A 23,696-nucleotide genomic window follows, 5' to 3' on the forward strand; every position below is an offset into this window, starting at 1 on the left:
TGTAGAAGGAAAACTGTCTAACATAGCCAAAGAAATTTTGATAGTGTTCTACTGAAATTGCAATGTATCTCCCAATGTAATCACCCACCGTTACAACCTTGTGTTCAATGATGAGGAACATAAGTTGATCACCGATGATCCATGTGTAAGCCTGGTTTGGACCTTACCAGGTCGCCTGCCCTGACTGTAAGCTACTGGAGCACAGGGGCTGCTGCACCTCCCACTGCGTGAACACAGACGGCTGCCCAGGGGAGAAACTCAGTAAATGTTTATAAAATTAAACATCTCCGTTCCTGGCTCTAGCAATAAGCAATTCTTTCAGTAACTAATTTTTATTTTTAACAACCCCAAGGTTAATCCTAAACAAAAAAAGAAAACCTTACCTTTTATTTGCAAAACATAATTATACTACTTTAACAGCCTTAAAAGACTTAGCAGTGACGCTATGACCTACATTACCTACATTAGTGGATATTTTCTTAGAGAACGTGAAAATCCAGAGTGGGGAAGTGAGGCTTGCTCTTTCAGAGACCAGAGCTCCACCCCCGCCCCACTCCCCCACCTCCCCCGGCAATCGCGGGGCAATAATGGGAAAGTCACTTAGAAGTGGCATTCTGATTTTAAATTAAGGTTTGGGGAGTTTCTGAAAAACTGTCTGATGACCACAGAGCCACCAAAATGACACTGCGGCAAGGAGTCTTAACACCACAGCTCTACTCTGTGTGTCTTTAGCCTGGGAAGGAGACGTCAATTCCACCTTCAATGTTTACAGCCTGTTCTACTTGCTTGAGTTACTGATTAATAATGTTCCCAGTTTGCTTTAGTGCTTTTCAGAAGCTGTCACTTCCCACCTCTGGCTGTGACATGTATTTGATATATCAATCAGGACAGTCACCTCTGCTTTTGTTGCCCTAAATATCAGCCAGGCATTTACGTAGCTACATCCCTATTCAGAGCATTGAGGGAGATTGTAGACAGGGATGCTCTTCAGTAAAACTGCAATTATTTGAGCAACTTCACACCCACCTTACCCAGACTTGGGGAACACTCTGTCTTTAGGATCTCTTCCTTTCCCCAGGTAAAAAACTGCCTGTAGGACAGGATAGGTTACAACCATCCAAAGGTACAAATTACTGATAACCCAATGTGTTACTACTTACGGAGATGTTTTTGCATTTTTAAAGAGATTAAATGTCTTAACCCTAAGGAATTTATTATAATTTTGAAATTTCAAGTACCAGTAAGCAGATAGAAAATATATGTCTTAAATAAGATACGAAATGGGGGTGGGGGGTGTCTTCTGAAATTATGCCAATAAATCCACTCTATTATGGATATATTTGGCTTTTGATTCCTTCATACCAACATAGATACTATAATTTTAATTTCAGTATAAGATGACTTTTAAGACTGAATTTCCAAAACCTTCTAGAGGAAATATTTCCAAATATTAAATTAGCCAGTGTTTGGTAAAGAATAGGACCATCTCAGGTCATTAGGGCAAAGCTAAATTTAGGAAAAAAAAAAAATCTGTGCAGATGAACTCAAGGTCAATGTTTTCTAGAATATTTTCATTTCATTTCCTGATGATAAGTAGTAGAGTCTGATGCACTCAGGTTGACTTTCAACAAATGTAGGTTACCTGGTTGCCTGATTTGTTTCTTTTGATACTGAAATAGGCCAAACATTTGTATCTGTTCAGAAATGATTTCAGGTTGCTTTTTATTCTAAACATAATCTGTATTCTTTTTTTAGTGGTTACAACAGCTCGTCTTGGATGGCATCTATACAGTTCATTACCATTTTTGAGAAATCTTTAAGCAACTTGAGCCTAAGTCGAGCACACAAGCTGCTCATTTGGGAAAACCTGTCCCCTACCACCACCACCAGGCAATAAACCCTAGATTCGTCTTCTGCCTTAGTCACCTAAATAAGTTTTTATTAATAGTCTCTGTGGGTCTTTTTTAGGCTTTAGTTTTAGAAGTTTTAGGTTTGCATAAAAGTTGAACAGAAAGTACAGCGAGTTCCCTTGTACCCTCTCACCCCACCTCACCCCCAGTTTTCCCCACTGTTAACATCTTGCATTAGTGTGGTATATTTACTACAATTGATGAGCCAATATTGATACTTTATTATTAGCTAAAGTTCATAGTTCACATTAGGGTTAACTCTTTGTGTTGTACATTCCATGGGTTTTGGGTAATGCATAATGACATGTATCCACTATTATATTGTTATGCAGAATAGTTTCACTGGCTTAAATGCCCTGTGCTCCACCTCTTCATCCCTCCCTCACCCTATCCTGCCCCCAGCCCCTTGCAGCTGCTGATCTTTTTTCCTGACTCCATAGTTTTGCCTTACTCTATAGGTTACCAACTATACGTGTAAGACAGGGAACAATTTGACTAGAGTAGGGTCATAGAGATATAACAAAGGGGATTTAGGGCTTCCCTGGTGGCGCAGTGGTTGAGAGTCCGCCTGCCGATGCAGGGGACACGGGTTCGTGCCCCGGTCCGGGAAGATCCCACATGCCGCGGAGCGGCTGGGCCCGTGAGCCATGGCCGCTGAGCCTGCGCGTCCGGAGCCTGTGCTCCGCAACGGGAGAGGCCACAACAGTGAGAGGCCCGCGTACCGAAAAAAAAAACAAAAAACAAAGGGGATTAAAGATTTACCATAAAGCACATTCAAAAATAGCATGGGAACCACATTATTTTCACCAACTATACAGATGCATCTATCTATATTTTATTCAACTAACATTAATTGATAACACACTATGTGTCAGCAGTGCTTTAGGTGCTAGAGTTAACAATAGTAAACAAGGCAGACAGCTTCTCTGCCCTCCTGGAGTGTATACTCAAATTGAGGGTAAAGGAAAAGGACAGAAATTAAACAAAAAGTCAAGTATTTTCAATACTGCCAAGTAAGATAATGGAAATCAAATAGGGTTATGTGATAGAGTGACAGTTGGAGACAGTGGTTAGGGAAGGCTTCTCTGAGGATATGACATTTGAGCTAAGAATTAAGAGATAAGAAGCAACTATCCATGCAAGAGAAGAACACTTCAAGCAGAGGGAACCGCAAGTAAAATGGCCTGGAGATGGGAACAAGCTGAGTCTGAAAGCCCACGTGACTGGGTGGAGTGAGCAGGAGAGAGTGCATGGGGGTGAGGCAAGAAGAAGCAGGTGAGATAGGTAGGCAAGGCTAGGTCATAATTGGCCCTGTAAGCCACAGTAAGGAGTTTCAGTTTTATTTTAATGGGAAGCCACTGGAGGCAGGAAAGTGATATGATCTGATTTACATTTTTAAATGATCACTCTGGATCTGCAGAGTATCTTAAAAGACATCTTTAAAATAAATACTAATGTGAATACACCAAGAGTACTAAAGATGCCAAGCAATACAATGCAAATCCTAAAGTAAAAATGGTGTTTCAAGATCATCCTGGCATGTATCTGGTCCTTATCCACAGCACCCCAGAAAAGAAATAACCAGCTGAGACATTAACAGTATTTTTGATTATGTCCACAATCTGCCGTGTTTACCATTTCGTACAGGGATATTTATACTTAATTCCCTACCAAAATGAAATATCATTTCCATAGGGAACTATAAATGAACACTTCATTAGATGTATTTCTGCTTTCCATGGGAATTCCCTGGCAGTCCAGTGGTCAGGACTCGACGCTTTCACTACCGAGGGCCCAGGTTCACTCCCTGGTTGGGGAACTAAGATCCCACAAGCCACGTGGCACTGCCAAAAAATAAAATTAAATTAAATAAAAAGAAGTATTTCTGCTTGCCACTATAGCCTTTGATTTTAAGCTTTGGAAAACCATGCTGTACCTGCAATTAGAAACTGCATTTTAGAAATACAAATGAGAAAAGGCTGATGTTCATATTTGGCCAGCAGATGTGGTACCAACACCATGGGACGCTTAGGGATGTGAAATGGAAATTGGCCGACCACAGTCCAGGTGCTTTTCTGCTTATTACAGGCCCAGCTCCAGGGGACCAGGCTCCCCTCTCAGTGAGTGATTTTTCTTTCTTAGCTTAAAAGAGAATTGGAACAATAAGTGATTTCCACTGTCTGTCTCTATGGCAACAGGTATCCTAATTTCACCTCTTAGATGGCAACTATACCTATTCACTGAATAGCTTTCAGTCCCTACTATTATGATGAAAAAATTGATTTCATGAAAAATGCTATTTAGGTTATAAGCAAACTTATCCCCCAGCAACCATGAAGTACAGTTTGTAAGACGTAAAATCATTCATAAGCAGAATATACTCTGTGGGCTTTTCTTCCTTTTCAGGTGTAGGATATTTATCCCCAACGTCTCTCTTCTAGTTGTTTTTGGATGATAAAATATTATTCTTTTCTTCCTTTACATTTATTTTTATTTAATTATGAAAATTAGTCAGTTTCATTGTAAATAGTTTGGCAAATACGGAAAAAATATAGAAAAGCATATGCAAGAAAATAAAACTCACTCTCCTTATTTAAAAATAATCACTATTAATATCCTGCTAGCATTTTAGGTGTGTATACATATAAATACAACTTAAATGCTATAGTGTATATTTTTTTGTAACCAGACTCTTTCACCAAACATATTATGAGGAATTCTTCACATCATTAAGTATTCTAACATACAAATTATGAGGAATTCTTCACATCATTAAGTATTCTAACATACAATTTTAATGGTTTCAAAGGAGTCCATAATATGGCTTACTGTATTTTATTTAACTTATCCCTCTATGCTGACATTATTAACCATAAATGTTTATGTACACATCTATTGGCTTAGAATAAATCCCTGGATATGAAATACATGGATCAAATGGGATAAACACTTTAAATTATATTGCCAAATTTTCCCCCCAAATTATATCAATTTATTTTCCCACTGAAGGTAGATGGATAAGAGTATCCATTTCCTTAAATTCTTTATCAGAGGTATAGTTTTTAAAAAGAAAAAGATTGCCAGTTTGATGGAGAGGGGAAGTATCTCATTATATTTATTTAACATCTTAAATCTAAAACTTATTTTAAGGTTAAATATGTTGTTACAATTTCATTATTTTTTAAGGGTGAGGAGATATATAAATTGCCTGTTCACCTCTGAAGCAAAGACTGTTTGTTGTCCCCTAATATCCACTCTACCTCTGTTTCTTAGTAACAGAAGAAATGACTTTTAGTTGAGCACATAGCCCTTTAAAATAAAGACATTTCCCGTTTTCATTTGCAGCTAAGTGTGTCTACGTGTCAACTCCAGGTAGGCAAATGTGATCTATGCTTTTTCAGAGAAACGTCCTTAAAGGGAGAGGATAATGCCCTCTTTTTCCTCTTCATCATTCCTGATGGTTAGAATGCAGATATTATGGTTGGATCTTCAACAGCCATTTTGGACCATGAGGATGTGCTAGAGATGGTGGAGCAGAAAGCTAGAGGGAGCCTAGGTTCTTAAGAATTGTATGTAAGTGCCACCCTGCATGGCTGGTTTCCAGATTTTTATGTGAGAAAATAAAACTTTGTATTTTTAAGCCATGATTAGTTTGCATTTTTAGTTTCATGAAGCTGAACTTAATCCTGACTGATGTAGATTAAGATTTTTTTCCTCATTTTTTTTCTCATTGATTTTTAAGTGCTCTTTCTATTTTAAGGTTATTTACACTTTACCTGGCACACATGTCACAAATTTTTCCAGTTTTTCATTTGGTCCTAATTTTTTTATGGAATTAGGATATGCAAAAATACAGTTATTCTTAAATTTATTTGCTATTTAAATTCCATTATATATTCAGAAAAATCAGATAACAGTATTAGCTTAGAAATATAAATTCCAGAGAAATAGTTTGTCTCAACCATCATAAGGCAGTACTGAGGCATAATTTTACTTCCTATAGGTATGCAATTAAATGGTTACATTGCAGGCTAAAGTCATTTAGATGATGAGAAATTGTGCATAGTTTTGAGGACTTAATCAATAATTCATTGCTTGCTAAAGCAGAGATTTTCCAGTTTTAATCTGTGGAGCACTAGGTTCAAAGCATTGCCTCAGAGGTCTCTACTGGGGCTTAGGTGGGGCTGAGTGGGCCAGCTCTGCCTGCCACTCCCAGTTGAGGTTTTAAAGGCAGTCACTCTGTGTTATTCACTGGAGTTCCACAAAAGAGCCCCTGCCATATGATTTCCTCCCAACACAGAGAAAAAATAGAGAGTAACCATTTCCTACCAGATCATAGGCAGCCAGCATCTTTTTCTGCACATCTGGAATTGCCCCCAGAGGCTCCAGATGAGGAAAGTTGTCTTTCATCACAAGAGAGACGGAAGGAGTATTGTCACTGGTGATGAGCCGAGAGGACAGGGTCAACAGGCACTGCTTCAGACTGGCAATTGGAGGGAGTCCGCACAGTTCTTTAACAGACACTATGGCGTTCTGTGGGGAAGAAAACATGCAATTACACTTCTGACCACATGATACATCCCCCCCAGCGCTTCTAGGTTTACACAAAAGTATATTCATTAAAAGTATACCCTTAAATACATATGAAATTTGAAGCAAACTGGATTATAACCAACCAAAAATGTTGAGATACGCATGGAGATAACACGCAGAGCTAATTCACAACTACACTTCATCTTTCTCAACTTTTAACAACTGCCACAAATACGCCACAAAGCAAAGCAGATTATGACCCAAGGCTACATAGTGCTTTTCAAAGCAGGGCTGTGGAATATTCTGGAATATCTGAAATGTTCTGGACAATGCACACAAATTAATATTGGCTGATCATGAATATCTTGTTAAATCTGTATCATGATAATCATAAAAGCATGTCAGTGGTTGTACACTGGAGTGCATCTTCTTTGAGCTTTTCCCCTCAAGGTAGCAGGCTGCAATTACTCATCATCCTCCTTTCACATAACCATCAGTGGTATTCCTTTGTCATCTCACCAGAAATGCACCTGACAGACACACATAATAAAACACGTTTCACGTAAAGCTACATTTGTCCATGTGACAGGCGTTTAAAAGATCCATCTGAAATAGAAATTATGCCTACTAACAATGAACAATACCTAACCTAATGTGTGTCTCATGAATTTAGTGACAATGATGGTATTCATTTTTCTAGTAATTAGGCTCTAAATAATCCCAAACCAAAAGAAATTTGAGGTGAGATAAATTATCAGCACTAACTGGAAAAATTTTACCTATAGCCAACTCTCCTTATTATGTATTTTAAACACGTAATACATGCAAAGGACATATTCCAAGAATTATATAGAAGTACATAAAATCTACTTCTAATATATAAAGTCAGGTGTCGAAATGACTTATAACTAATCTAACATAGGGGTTTATAATAGTTATAGAATTATGTCAGAAAAAGTCAGGTAGATAATGCTGACATTTGGAGCCTATTTTTAAAACAGCAGCCAAGGCAACCCACCACAAGTTATACGTTTACAATCTAAGTATTTGTATGTGGTTTATATAATATAGTATTTTCTACCATTTTGGTGATTTAAAATTGATTTTAAACCCATTCCAGGATTCCTCTGTGAAATAATGTAAAAATAAAGTTTTCACCAAGTCATGGTTTGGCGTTCAGCATCACATGACTAAAAACCATGAATGGTCATTGGGTTTTGGTGGTGGTTAATTCTGGATTTAAAGCTCAATATTCCTATTTATTAAATGCAATATTGGGGAAATTACTTAACCTCTTCAAGCTTGTTTTCTATTTTGAATGTAGGGATTTTTGGTGAAGGTTACTATAAAAATGTTAGTTAAAGGAACAGATAAAGTACATTGAAAAATATTCCTCTCCTGTTTTGCTCTCATACATAGACTCCTACTGCTTCTGCCAAACAACATCTTCTTGCACATTGCAGGAACTAAGCAAGCATTTGCCGTTTGATTGTTTCTTAGTAACATGAGCCTAGAATAAGCATATTAAATAGTCTTGAAGAAAAAAGTTTGCAGCCATCTCTGATTATTAAGCATTAATGAAGGCAAGAAAACTGACACTGAATTCCTACATGCTAAGGCTGGGTAATTTACATATACTCTCATTTAATTCTCATAATAATCCTGTGATGTAATTATTACTATTTTTCTTACCTTATGAGGAGAAAACTGATGGCCAGATATCTGAAATAATTTGCTCAAGATCACACAGGGATAGAGTTTAATCCAGAATCCATGTCCTTTCAATTAAAGCACATTTCTAAGAGAAGACTAAATAGTTTGCAACAAGTTCAAGTGCTGAATGTTGTTTGTTTATTAGTCTTCTTTGTTTCGTGGAGGGTAATTTATTATTGTTGTACACAAACAACTAAGACATCATCTAATAGGCATTACATTTGTTTTATATGACTTCAAATACCCTTCTGTGTTCTTATCTGCAAATATTTTACATGTATACTTATAATTAGTATGCATGTGTTTGTATATATAAAATTTTGTATGTTACATGCACATATAATATTTTATATTCTGTTCTTTTCACGCTGTTTCATATACACATTCCCATATATCAACTTAGTTTTGTACTAGGAACATTTAATGGATATATAAAGCATTTTGCTACATTGATACTCCATTAGCTGGCTTAGTTCAGGCCAGATTTAACATAGCATTCACCATTAGAAACATAAAATATATCTGTTTTACAGAAATAAAGTTACAGATGTAGAAAATAAACTTATGGTTACTGGGTGGGGGGGGAGGGATAAATTGGAAGATTGGGATTGACACATACACACTACTATATATAAAATAAATAACTTATAAGGACCTACTGTATAGCACAGGGAACTCGACTCAATACTCTGTAATGGCCTGTGTGGGAAAAGAATCTAAAAAAGAGTGGATATATGTATATGTATAACAGATTCACTTTGCTGTACAGCAGAAACTAACACAACATTGTAAATCAACTATACCCCAATAAATTATTTTTTAAATATCTGTTTTATCACAGGCAATTCAGCAGTACATGGGGTTACACATCCTCTGTGATAATTTTTTGAGGAATCAGATCATTAGTAAAACACAATGTTCACTGGTGAGCGAGGGGTCAGAAGACTCAGGGGTAAGGGAGGACAGTATGGGATTTTTCCTACCTGCATATTTTCTCTCATATCTATGGCTTCTCGTAAGGGATGAACTGCTATCTTAAAGATGTCATCTATTGTTTTAAGACCGATATTCCTGAGCATGGTATACTCCCGAACTTTCTTCCCCATTCTCACTGAAAGGCTGCGCTTCTGTGGCTTTCCTCCTCCACTTCTATTAGTTATTGCTATGTGGACAAAAAGAGTCACGTGCTCCATGATGTCACCCACAAAGGAGCGGAGGGGAACATGCCGATATCCAGGCTGCAAACATTCAAACGGTATTGTATATTGCCCTATAAATTCATCCCCAATGTAGTCGTCATCGAGAACCACAAAACGGATCATGGCCAGCTCAGGCAGGTTCACTTGAAACTCAAATGTCTCATCAAAAATAGGATTATCACTGTTTTGCTGTACAGTTTTAGTTCTTTGTTCTGAACAGTCGGCGGGAATCCCATGTATCTCTACACACACGTAGGGATCTATGACATCCCCTTTGGCACAAGCTCCCTTGGGCTTTGGGAAGTTCTGACCACTGATGATCTTAATATGAAGCACTAGAGGAGACACCCCAGGTACAATGCCCTTTGTATTTGCACTGAAGTAAGAAACTTCATCTCGCATGATAGACGGCCTTAGAACATAACCACATCCTCCATTTTGAAGAAACCAGCCTGTGTGAAGGTCCATCATTGGACCCGGAGTCTGGAAATTCATTGCCACAATCTGACAGCCACAATTCCAAAAGTCCTGTGGATTCAAGTTACTGGAATCGATTCTCATGGCACTTGGATAGATTCGTGATAAGAACTTCTTATTATAATTTACAAAATCCTCTGGGTATTCATTTGCAATTCGGCTGGCCTCTGTTTCACTAAATGAACAAATCTCCCAATAGTTTTGGCTTTTCATAGATAGTTCAAAATCCCTGTACTGAACAGATTTACAGATAGACACCAAGTCAGAGAGCTCCCTACACAGCAAGATTTGTTTCTGCTCACCATTGTAATCTACTGACATCCTTCGAGACATTTCAGCTTCTTCATCTTCGTCTGTAACTTCTCCTTCTAAAACATCTGGATCAGAAGGCAATTTCTTTCCTTTCACAATGATCATTCTTTTTAATTTTTCTGGTGATGGGAGGTAGGATTCTGACGGCAAAGGTGCTTCAGTATAGAGTTTACTGCCAAAGACCTTTTTCATCTGTTGAACCATTACCTTCTGCTGGGGTAGGGAGCAGTGATTCCCCAAGCAAAGAATGAGTGGGTACTCAGAAGCCACAAAGGCAAATTTATTTATCACCTCTATGACGCTTCGAAAGGAAAGGTGTGTTGTCATGTTATTTCGATTACAAAGGATTGGTTCATTGTCTGAACCATCATTTACATCAAGTTCAATGCTTCGACAGCCCATTTTCAAAGCTCTAACATACCCGTTAATGTCAGCCGGCCCCCTGAACTGGTCTTCTATGAGATAGGTGTTGTGAGAGGCGTTGATGTAATAGTGAGATAATGGCTGGGTCATATCTTGCGCAACCTTTTTTTGTTCAGGATCAAAAATGTCACATTCTGGTGACAGCAAATACTGGGTAAAGCCATCAATTGCAAGAAACCCTTTCTGACGTCCCTCTTCAGAAAGCTCATATCTCTGAATGATGTCCAAGCACATGTCCTCGGTAATATGGGTGACTCCTTGCTCAGCTTCTAAAAAAAGCATGAGATCATTGGCATCCAAATACTCTTTGTTTTTAGATATCTGTACAAGTAAGAAATACACTTCTGGCCTGGTGCAAAGTTCACAAAAAGCTTCACAGAACTCCTCTTCGGTCACTCGGGTGGTTAGCTTTTCTTTGCTCTTCTGGATTTCTTTAAACTTCAACCTGATCTTGGATTCCTTCAGGGTAGGGTTGAGTTGTTTTATTAACTCTACAGAGGTGTCTTCCAGCATAATCCCATTCCCATCAATATCTGCTGCTTCAAACACCTTTTTCAGCCACATAAACCTTGGTGTGTTCTGGTTGCCCTCCATAAAATCAAGGGGTTGCTTGCTTCGAGAAACCAGATACCGTAACCCTGACACCCAGATGTTTGCTACATCTGCTGAATTGGCAACTAGGTCCAGAGACTCGTAGTTTTCCCCGTGGAGTATGGAAAAGGCACAGTCCTCACAAATCTGGTCAGCGAGGCCATTGTTTCTAAATGTTTCTGTGTTCTTCCCCAGTCGGATCTCTTTTATGGCAGAAATATCAAGCTTAGCTTTCTCAAGGTCTTTCTTGGAAGGTTCCCAGCGAAGAGCTTGGAGGTCTGTGTCCAGAGTGAAAAAACGGTTGTAAATGCGAGAATTTGGCCGTACTTTCTTCAGTTCACAGCCAGCTTGCATGAAGCTGATGCAGTCGCTCGCACTACTGATTTTCTTTTCTGATGGCATGCTGCTGAAAGACACGGTTTTCTTTCTTCCACCACATTTTTGGTTTGCAGGATCCTGTAAAGCAATTTGAAAATAATGAGTCAATTTCCTTAAGAAAATAGACAAATTCAATAACACTCTATGAGTGCCTCAGACTCCATTCAGCTATTATGATTATTTGGACAGGAGCTAGCCTAAATTTTACCTTTTCACTGTTTTGGAAAAGAGAAATTGCCAAGAAAATTGATATTATTAAGTTCAGGAAAAGAACTTATTTTTCCAATGCCTGTGTGTTCTTTGAAATAAAATCAAGTATTAAGTTAACTACAAATCACTCTTATTTGTTCATTAAAGTAGATTTCCTAAGATCCTCTACCTCTTGGTATTTTGACAACCTTGCTCATGTCCCTATAGATATATGGAAGAAATAAAGCTGGATTTCTTTAAAAAGTTTTCCTCATTTACACTTTGCAACAGTTTAATTTTTATACTTAAAACTAGTTCAAATAAAAGATTTTTACCTTAACATGCATTACATCAAAAAGGGCTTACAATATAGCTTAACTAAAAAAAATAATCACTTTTTTTCCTCAAATTATTTTGAAGAATAAAGGCAACTTGAAAGTCAGATTGAGAGCTAACAATAGACAAATGACTCTCACCTGAGCAATTTTTCAGACATAGGTAAACAATTTAAATGAACATTTATGATAGAGTTGCCATAGGATCCAGCAAAAGATGAAAACTCTAATTTGAAAAGATACATGCACCCCAATGTTCATTGCAGCACTATTTACAATAGCTAAGACACAGTAGCAACCTAAGTGTCCATAAACAGAAGATGTGATATATATATACAATGGAATATTACTCAGCCATAAAAAAGAATGAATTGATGCCATTTGTAGCAACATGGATGGACCTAGAGATTATCATACTAAGTGAAGTTAAGTCAGAAAGAGAAAGACAAATACCGTATGATATGCCTTATATGTGGAATCTAAAATATGATACAAATGAACCTATTTACAAAACAGAAACAGATTCACAGATGTAGAAAACAAACTTATGATTACCAAAGGGGAAAGGGAATGGGAGAGGGATAAATTAAGAGTTTGGGATTAACAGATACAAACTATCATATACAAAATAGATAAACAACAAGGTCCTACTGTATAGCACAGGGAACTATATTCAATCTCCTGTAATAAATCATTATGAAAAAGAATATATATATAGTAATATATGTAATATATATCTGAATCACTTTTCTGTACACCAGAAACTAAGACAACATTGTAAATCAACTATATTTCAATAAAAAAATAAAAATAAATGAACATTATGAGATTCACACCTACATTTCAGTATAATGCTATTAGCAGCCACTGTGTAAAACCAAACAGAAATATGAATGGCTCCACTAATTTTTGAGATTCTTCCAATGTGAATTAAATTTCAAAGCCTTTTGCCATAAGATTTCACAGGGAACACTTGCATCTTACCTTTTACCCATTTCTGTAAGTGTTCTTGTATCTTAGTCTCACAGAGTCCCGGTTTCCTCAGCCCACTTGGCCCTTCCCTGAACAACAGTGTCAACAGGACATCAAACTTCATCTGCACAGATCAGTGTATTTTAAGCAGGTGAATTTCTTGTGGCTATTTCCGTCTTGGGCGTGTCTAGGTCTTTTCACCTATTGTCTTTTCTAAATTTCAGGTCCAGTCCTCTGAACACTCATAATCATAAGACGATGTATTTCATCTTAGTCCTGGACCATCCACTGTGTCTATCACTCCCAATTCATTTGCACTGAATATCTGAACAATGCCACTTAAAACTGGATTTTTCTTTATACTTTCTTCTGTTCAGACCATAGACTCAGATTAACAATGCTCCCAATCATATTATCCATTCAGATAATTCTCCCAGGAACAAATTTCCCAAAAGTACCTTAGTGCATGTTTAAAGTGCCCAATTTTATAAAGCATACCAAAGAGGCAGCAAGGTATAGAGAGCAAAAGGCATGGTCCTTAGGGTAGAAATAACTAGTCTCCAGTTGGTATTACTCCACTCACTAGTGACCTTGGGTAAGTTACTTAGCCTCTCTGAATCTTAATTTCTGCTTTTAAGTAGGAACTAATAATCATTATATATAATAGAGCATTACTGTGAGACTCAAAAGAGAAAATGTTCATGAATATTCTTTGTAAGGTTAATCTTTTTGAAGGGAGAGGAACATTTCATCATACACCTGGTCTCTGTAGGACTTTCAGTAGGCACTGACCAGGATATTGGGGTTATCCAGAAGTTGATTCATTCCTGACCTATGAGCATTTAAGACAGATCTTCAGCGAAAAACTGAAAATGTTTAAAAACAACCATATGATATTACTATTTTAAACACTGAAAAGTGTAGCCAAAGTAATCTAGGCTGTTTCCTTCAGGCATTCTTTTAAAACAGGTTAGAACCTCTCTTCTAGGGTATCATTTAATTGTGGTCTTGCCTGTAAGAGTCTCCCTATCTTATGATTCAGAAAAAGGCAGGATGATTTATTATTCAATTGACTAAAACCTTGCCTGTGAAAAAGAAACAAAATTTGCTTTAGTTATGGGATGTAGGTGGGGTGATTCATTAACTCAAATATATGTCTGATCTTCAAGTGACAAAGATATAAATTACTCAATTTAGATTGGAGGATATTGTCTCTTGGTGCCCTGGCATTTAAGAACTTAGCCCCTGCTTTCCCAGAGAGTTGTTATTTTTAATTATCCCACAGTGGTCAATTTCCTCATCTTTAAGTTAAAAAACAACCATAAATCTTCAGCTGTTTATATGCAGATGCACTATTAGAACACATTTAAATTTGTCACAGTCCACATGCTCAGAAATATCAGACGTTTGTGTGTATTTTTCCACATCATCAAGGCAAGAACCTAAAGGTATTGCTGAGATGGGATTAATCTAACAAGTAAAATACTGAAGGAAACTGTGAATTGTGATGGTAAATTAGACTGTGACTCAGCTTTTAAAGCTGCTATTTCACTAGACTTTTAAGTATTGAGAGCTTTCACATTAAATATTATTTTTATATAAGCAGATCATATTCCAAATAAGATGATTGTCAACAGAATTATAAAACCTCTAATAGTTTCTAACAAAGCTTAAATGGGAAATCAGTGTTCCTCTGAATGCATGTATATATTTCCTCTACCCTATGCATGGTATTATACCATCCTTCTCCATGGTCTAAGTGCCAATCTTGACTTCAGCCACTATTTATTGAGAGCAAAACTACTGCTGTGAGAATAGCTTTCTCTTATAAGCCTCTCTTCTTTGTGGTGATATTGCCTCATATCAAGACTTTCTCTCCTAGTAAGATAAGTCTTTAAGAAATAAGTGTTTTATATCTACGCTACAAAAGAATCCACCTGCCTTGTAATGCTTCTCTCTTGCCTTGACATGCAACTTTTACATGATTATAAAACTTAACCTAAAATGCTTTAAAACTTGGAACCAGTGGAAAAGATAACAATCTTTAGGTTGTCGTCTCACAAAGGACAAAATCCAAAGTTATTACAAGCCCCCAAATGAGCAAATATATATACTTTATATATATAATATAGAGAGAGAGCCATAGTACATATGAACAAATAGTTTGCTGTTGACTAGAGCCAAGATTATTTATATTCAAAATATGCCGGAAAAGTTTCAGGACTCTGATGTTTCTCTACGTCTGTTCTTTCAATGGTGAAGCTATGCATTAGCTCTGAAAAGTTGGCAGAAGGGGAGATGGAAACTGTGTTAGAGTGGACGGGGACGACGGGCTACTCCAAATCTCTTTCTGAGCTTCTTCACCACCAAGGCCTCTTTGCTGAGTCCTACACCCCTCTGTAGTTCCCTCAAGATGATCTTAGCAGATTGATGGTGGGAAAGGAGTACTATTCTAATAAACAGACTGGGGGTATCTCCAACTGCAGAAAATTAAAGTACTGGTTATAGATCTTCCTGTTGATAAACACACCAAAAAAAATTTGATGATGAAATAAGAGCAAATCCATTGCAGTTATCTATATATTAGGAAGACAGGTACTTCTGGCACTTTCCAAGAGAAACCAAAGTTTGCTTTTAGTTCCGGTGTGCTCTTGCCAGTTTCTAGCTCATGAGATGATTGAACTGACTCCAACGACCATAAGGTCATTACTATAAGGAGATTATTATAAGGTATGAGAACTTGACATTTATTTCAAAGCTAAATTTCCTCACTCTGGAATGAAAAGAAGAGGCTAGAGTACAAATTCCTCCTCCCCAAAAAGTTTTTTCTTAGAGCAGCTTACAAAATAAAAAGTCTGAACAGCACATTGTGACGTCTCTATCCCCTAAATTAAAGCTTAGCCTAATATTCTAGTGGGGTCCGAAAATTCGTCAGGCGTTGAGCTCAATTTTTTCTATTTCCTGACGTTTTGTGTTTAAGTTTCCAAATTATAATTTCACAAGAAGGGATCACATTTAATCAAGTTATATAATAAATAAACCAAACTGTGTTTATATGTTCTCTGAACATTTCCAGATAAGACCTTACATTTGGATCTACTGTCTTCTTAAATTAATCAATACTCTACATGAAGGATTTAATCATGAGAATCAAGAAGAGTCTCATAAACTGGCAAAGCAACAGACAAATGTTTTAGTCTTTGATTAAAACAGTACAAGACATTGATTTGTCTATGAACACTGTTTCTAATATATGCATATCAAAGATAATTTCTATCTAACCTCATGATGTAAGGGTTGATGTCTAATCTTGAGAATAATTTCAAAATATTAGGGGAAAATGGTCAAATGTTGTTCTAGTTTTTTTTTAATTTTTCATTATTTTCTACAATACTGTTGCTTATACACTATTAGGAGTAGGGTACCAGTCATGATCACATGAGATTCCCACACAAGAGTAAAGGCTTTATAGCTCCCTAAACATGTTTTATTAAACTAAATTTGGGGGAAAATGTTCAGATAAATCGAATTAATAAACCTGTTTCCATAAGTTCCCATTGGCATTTGCTCTCTGAGCCTAACAAGATAAGATATGCTGCAAGTTTCTTAACAAAACTCAGCAAACAAAATCATTTTTCATCAGAACACACTCATAAGCCCCAGAGAGAACTCTGCTTATTCAATGAAAGCACAGTTTTGAGTCTCAATAATGAATTATTTCAATATAATAATTTCAAAAAAAGTGTACTAAAGCAGCACAAAAATGTGAATGTACCCAATGCCATAGAACTATGCACTTAAAAATGGTTAAAATGGTAAACTTTATGTTATGCCTATTTTACCACAAAAAAAGAACATATTGAAGCACTGTACAAAACCTTAAGAGTAAAGGAAACATACCCAGGTTTCCCTACCTCTGACCTGATAAGCATGTTTAAACATCTAATTGTAATGTAATGTATTCCTTCCATGGTTTTTTTTTGTTTGTTTGTTTTTTTGGTAAGTTGTTATTAACTGAATAACGATTCTTTGTTAAAACAGAACAAATTTACAAAAACTTTAAGAATGGCAATCAAAACACCAAGTGTAAAACTGTGATTAGAAAGAAACTTATTTCGTAATACAGAAATCCAGATACACTAAAGTGACATTTGCTTTTCTTTTTTAGTAAAAGAGGGGGGGAAACATTTATTTTTGAATAGTTCTCTTAAGAAAGTCTCCACATAAAAATTTAATAGACTATAACTAAAAGGCAAGCAAAAATATAGCACATAAATCTTATTTTCACCATAAGGAGCCTATCTTTTTCTTATAGACAACCTGTGAACTATAACTCTATACTAATAATATTCATTCTGGTTTTATGAACTTCCAAGCAAAATTCAGAAAAGGTTTAGTTGATACATGAAACCTTCAAAGGACTGTAGACAATATAATCTAGGACCCAAATGAGCCCCAACAGTGGATGCTGAGAGGCCTTTGGTCTCCATTCTTCATTCATTCATTCAACAAACAATGATGGGTACCTACTTCATGCTAAGAACTAGCACATTTAAGAGTTTTGAAGAAACTGATAAAGTCTGACTTTTATCTTAAATAGATCACTTTGGATGCGCACTAGAAGGATGTGATATGGACAAAACTGAAGATGGTGCAGTAGGTAAGCAGCATCAAAGGAAAGAGATGGTGATGGCCCGAGGTAAATAGCTAATAAAAGGAAGGGTGGGCAGTGTGAAGTATCAAAAAATTGGAGGTAAGATCAGAAGTTCTTGATTCAGTCTAGGATGACTCCTAGGTTTCTGGTTTGAATAAGATGTGAATGGAAATATTGCTAAAAGAGAGGAAATACAAGGAGAGGTAAAGTTGAAAATGAAGTAGGTTTACTTCAGGTTATGGTGGATTATAGATGAGTATGGGCCACCTAGGTGAAGAGGCTGGGCAGAGGAGAAGACCTAAAGGGAAAAAAAGGCTAAGGGGTAAGAGAACCAGGGGCGTGAATCTCACAGGAACCAAGGAACAGATTTGAAGGAGCAAGTGTTAGAAAATAAGATGTTAAAGTGGCTTATTGGATTCAGTCATCAAGATATTTACTGGTAACTTTAATAAGAGAATGTCTTATGTTGCCTTCAAAATGGTGAGGATGGTGACAGGGGTGAGAGCCAAACTGCAGCCTGAAAAGAGTTGAGAGCAAAGGGTTCCAGGAAAGCGGAAGAGCAGGTACAAAAGTCCTTTGGTGGGAAAGAAGGTCAAGATAACTACAGTATAATAAGTGAGGGGTAGAGAGGCCCCAGATGAGAAGGAAACAACAGGCAAAGACTGAGAGTGATAAGCCAAGAGAAGGCTACCCTCACAATGCTGACTTTATTGACTTATATTGGTGATAGCTCAAGGAATGGAATCCAAGTCTAATGTATACATTAGATGTGCATAATGTGTGTCATATGTACCTATATTTAAAGTATCGTGTCCAATGCATCTATGCCCAAATCCACAACCGTACCTGGCAGTTAGGCACTCTGGAAAAAACCCAGCCCCCGACACAAGGCCTAACTCTTCCCACAAAACTCCAGGAGTTGGGGATGGTGGTATCGTCACTACATCTGTTGCCTTCAAGTTTCAAGTAAGGGAAGGTTGCAACTGTAGAATTACACCATTTTTTTCACATTGAAATTTCCAAAGTTATTCTCTCACAGTAAACTCAAATTACTTAATGCAAAGTCACAAACAGGTGATGTCACTTACTTATGATGAGCACCATGTGACCCACCTGATGTCACTGTGTGGGACAGTGGGGGTGGAGGTCCTGATGGGCATTGCTGAGAAGTGGCTGAAGCCTGACCCAAGCTCTGTGAACCACGGGCTCTCCCTGGTGGCTCTCACTAAGCCTAGTTGGTAAGAAGCTGAATTTTCTTATCCATAAAGTAAGTGTTCATTCTCTACACCATCTTATAATTCAAGAGGATTCATTAAAGGCAATGTGTGAAGTTATTCACGCACATATCTCTCGCCAAATTAAGTTTTATGTCTGTATTTAACATTACATTTAATTTATAAAAGGTGATCCATTTAATAAAATGCACTAAAGCCATCCCCTTTAGGAAACCTACTCCACTGTGTACATACCATGGCTGTGTTATGAAATTCACTGAATTATAGGAAGCCGGAGACCCTCTAAACATTCTTTTAAATGACATCTCTTAAATGACCCTCCTCACTTGAAAACAAAAATTGTTGATTTTCTAAAGGCAAAGATGGAATAAAATGTAGAAAGAGTCTATTTCAGCCTGGGTTCTTAGTACCTCTGATTTGTTTTGTTTAACGGAGGAAGCTTTCTGCTGTGCTATATCTCACTGCAATCATTCACTCATTAGAATTCATTAAGACATTACTCTAAATAAAAGTGGTTATCTCAAGTTCTTCTGCTGTATGGTTTCTACCCAGTTAGGGTTTTTCTGCAAGTATAATTCTCATCATGCATGTTCCATGCATTAGTTCAAAATACAGCATTCACTTATGCAAAGATTAACTGAACACATACTATGTGCTAGACACCATCCCAGTGATTAGTGCTTTAAAAATTATTAATCCCAACACTAATGGCACCTGGAATAAATGCTTTCTTTCCATCACACACAGGTTTTTATAACTGATGAAATTTGTAAGTAGAATAATGGCAAAATCTTCAAATTTAATAAATCAAAGCATATAACGAATGCTTCTAAATAAATAAAAACAGCTTTAAATAACATTGAGGATGTTTGAGAACCAAAACCACAAAGGGGCACAAGAGCTGGTGAGGTGATATTTAAAAGGGAGTACTAGTAATTAAGTACAGTTAAGTTACAGCTTTACCACTAGGGCATTTATCTAGATACTTAAAATTGGACAGGAAAAAAATTAAGCTTTGAAATGTTCAAAATCTATAAAGGTCTTAGTTAAAATAACTTTTAAATTATTGTCACTTAACAAGAAAACAAATATGGTTTTCACATGGAGCTACACTATAATTTTATGCCATGAGAAAAAATCTTAAATTACATAGCCCTACCTGTGACTCCATTATTCCCAGATGTTCTAGAAAGACCTTGCCACTAACAGTGTGGCTAGTAAGAGTTTGCTGCAGGAACCCAGAAGATGGCATCAGTGGGTTTAGTCACACCAAAGTCCTGTTGCCAGGTTCTCATAGTAACTGCTAATAGACTGCAAAGCACATTATTAACCACAATAGTACTGGATTTTCAATAGGTTAACGTTTTTATAATGCCTCCTAAAATAACTGGAATAGCAAAATCAAGATTAAGGAGGCACATTCTATCAGTTTCATTTTGCAACAAGAGGCTTCTTTATTCTCTAGAGCATAATGAGTGGCACAGGCTAAAAAGGCTTTGGTTTGAAATTTTTAACAAAACTGGGAAGAAACCAACTCAAAGGAATGGTAACAATAACAGTAAATCATACCAAAGTATCCTTTCTGGCTCACAATTTTAGGAATGCTATATCCTAATTTATATATTTTAGATGTTATTTATGATGTTTGTTCAATAACAGTGGACTGAAGGTGAAGAATTACCACTGCTTGAACTTTCTTCTATATGCCTTCCTCCCTGTGATTCATTCAAGAGGCAAAATCATAAACCTAATGAAAAATCTCTGACCTTTCATTGCAGATCAATGCTCATAGGTAAAATCAAAGACTATTCACCTGTTTGGAATTTTTTTCACCTGTACAGAAATTAAGTCCATATAGGTAAGGAGATCTGGCCACAGAGGAAACCAGGTCGATTGACTTTGGAAGCCCGTGTCTCCAGACGTCCGATCATTCTATTGTGCCATTGATTCTTGCCGTTTCTGTTTTGCCCACAGAATGAGGGCACAAACCCTGCTACTGTTTATTGTGAAACCTCACTAACTGATGGACTTTCTATTTTCAACTCTTATTTCCCTGCAAGTCCACGAGCATACATGTTCCTTTATAGTGTCAACTGCCTTCCTGGGAAAGGCTTGTTTCTCACTTAAATCTCACCAATCTCCTCTTGCATCCTTCACAGTCCACTACTTTGTATACAGTAGTGGTACAAGGTACATCAACACTCCCATTTTTCTAGTCAAAAACATGATGTTTTCAACTAATCCAGTTGCTACATGAAATGCATGGTTTTGCTGATTGTAAGTCCCAGGAGAATATGTTAAAAGTACTGTGTCTTAGCAGCACCAATATGAACAAAATGAAGTGGACACAAATAAAGGTCATCTGACAGTTATTCAGTGGCTTCTGAAGAATGACATGCTGCTATCAATCCTATTCCTCTAAGACAGATGTCCACCTCACACTCAAAAACACTACATTTAAAATTTATCAGTAGCCTGTGCAACTCTCAGCAGAGGTGCCAAGAACCAAGTGGGCCTGGAGACTGAGATATGATTCTGTCCTTCATCACAAGACTCCCTACACAGCAGGCTCAGGAATCCTGGCTGAACTTATGCCAGAGCCTACTTTGTTGTTTCTGGTGTGAGGATTAATCAGAGGTGCTCTTTATAGAAGGCAACATGTCATGGTCCCTATAAAAAGAAAGTCTGTAATGAAGAATATGTAAATGTATGCTTTTATTTTTTTTAAGATTTTTTTTTTGATGTAGACCATTTTTAAAGTCTTTATTGAATTTGTTACAATATTGCTTCCATTTTATGTTTTGGCTTTTTGGCGGTGAGGCATGTGGGATCTCAGCTCCTCGACCAAGGATCGAACCCACACCCCATGCATTGGAAGATGAAGTCTTAACCACCGGACCGTCAGGGAAGTCCCAATGTATGCTTTTAATACCTATCTTGCTAACACATCTCTTTCAGCGTATTGTTGTAGAGATTAAATAGAATGTCCTAATTATTTCGTAGGTATAACTGTATAATTAACACTTAATTAGGGCATCCATCAGAAATTGATATATGATTAGGGAGGCGTTTAAACCTATGCATAATTTTTTTTCATTCCAACTAATGTTGCACATTTACTTAAACTACATTATCTGAAAAATTAAAATATCAATAGGAATGGAACATTATTAAATATAGTTCATGTCAAAAATGTTCCTGAAAAATGTCTGCATTTTCCTTTGTGTGCTAAATAACCAGTTCACAGAATAGTTTCTGCTTCATTTTGACTTTTCAATTTTTAATGGTAATATTTACCATCAAATATGAGGCACCAACATATTATTTACATTGATTTCAGTCACCTTGGAATTTAAACATATTCTCCAGTCATCTAGATTTGAATAAAACATATTTAAAACTGAAAAGGAAATGCCCAATATGTTTCAACACTATGTGAGTTCTACCATTTGTTATCATAGGGTGTTATTGGAGCTGAGTTTCAGAAACAGATGTGATTTATAAAAATAAAATCATGTAGAATTTGAAAGTTTCTAGGAGAGTAGATCTTAAAAGTTCTCATCACAAGAAAAACAAATTTTAAATATGTGTGGTGATAGATGTTAACTAAACTTATTCTGGTAATTATGTCACAATATATAAATATATCAGATCATTACGTTGTACACCTAAAACAAATACCATGTTATGTGTCAATTAAATCTCAATTTTAAAAAAGAAAATCATTCAGAGTTATATTAGCTTAAGTGGAAATAAGGTTATAGTCAGCCTTGCTACAGAGCATAAAGATGAATTAATGAAATAGAATTTGAAAAATGGTCAAATTCCAGGAATTCATGATTCTCTGTGCAACATTTGTTAGGGACAAGATTTCAGACTATATACATCATTTATAAATTCCAGTTGGAGTAAATATAAAATATATAACTATCAGTGGTATTTCTTAGAGATAGAATCAGTGCCATTGTACTATATAGAAATAAACATGTTTAGGTTTCTCATTAAGAGAAAAAAATCTTATAAGAGATTTAAAAACAATAAATTTACTTCATAAAAACATCTTGTAAATGTGTGTGACTCGGGACATGAAGATTAAATGTCAATTTTATAAAAGTATAATTCTATTGAAACCTAAAATACAATTCATTTGTAGTCTAAATCCATTTTTCTCTACACTCAGGGAAGTCTAGTCTACTACTTAATAAATAAATGTATATCATAACTAATGGACCATTTCTTGCATTTGCATTAAGTTTTACAGATTCTAAAATTTATACTTAAGTTATTTTAAGCTTCCCAGTTGAATATTTCTTCTGTAATAGATCCCTAAGAGCAATCTCTAAACTTTGTATAAGGTAGATCCCTGAATCACATATAAAATAGAACATCAATTCTCTGACCCAATGCAATGTAAAAACACATCCTTAATATTTTTTTTCTCTTATGATAATAATAGAATATGTGGCTTCAGTACTTGTTACCATAGAGATGTAAAATCTTTGACTCAAATAGCTAACTTGACTTGAAAATCAAGATGAATCTGATTAAAGGTTTCAGGTTTTATCCATAACTTCTGGAATGGGTTAGTAGCAACTAACACTTTAATCCTTACTGTATTACCTCTCTTTAACTGAATATCGGCATCTGTCCACGTACAACAAACACATGGCAGAACTCAGAGAATGTGTATTCTCAGCACAGAGCCTCATTTAGGGTGAAGGCTCCCTGGTTAAAGCAGAAACAAATCTATTGTCTGAATTTAGAAAAATGTAAAA

The 23,696-nt window shown here is 36.4% G+C and overlaps 1 protein-coding gene across 2 annotated transcripts in view; it reads right to left on the bottom strand.

Annotated features, from left to right (window-relative positions):
- Positions 1-23,696, bottom strand: part of PLCL1 (phospholipase C like 1 (inactive)) — a 359,381-nt gene that overhangs the window by 60,836 nt on the left and 274,849 nt on the right. For both annotated transcript variants that reach the window (XM_029224961.1, XM_029224962.1), the window contains exons 2-3: positions 9,140-11,614; positions 6,240-6,443 (exon numbers count right to left, since the gene is read on the bottom strand). In XM_029224961.1, the coding sequence (XP_029080794.1) occupies positions 6,240-6,443; positions 9,140-11,614 (2,679 nt within the window). The remainder of the gene's footprint in view (positions 1-6,239; positions 6,444-9,139; positions 11,615-23,696) is intronic.

The sequence above is a fragment of the Monodon monoceros genome, unplaced genomic scaffold (genome assembly GCF_005190385.1).
Source record: "Monodon monoceros isolate NGI ecotype Baffin Bay Population unplaced genomic scaffold, NGI_Narwhal_1 Super_Scaffold_16, whole genome shotgun sequence".
NCBI classification, from domain to species: domain Eukaryota; kingdom Metazoa; phylum Chordata; class Mammalia; order Artiodactyla; family Monodontidae; genus Monodon; species Monodon monoceros.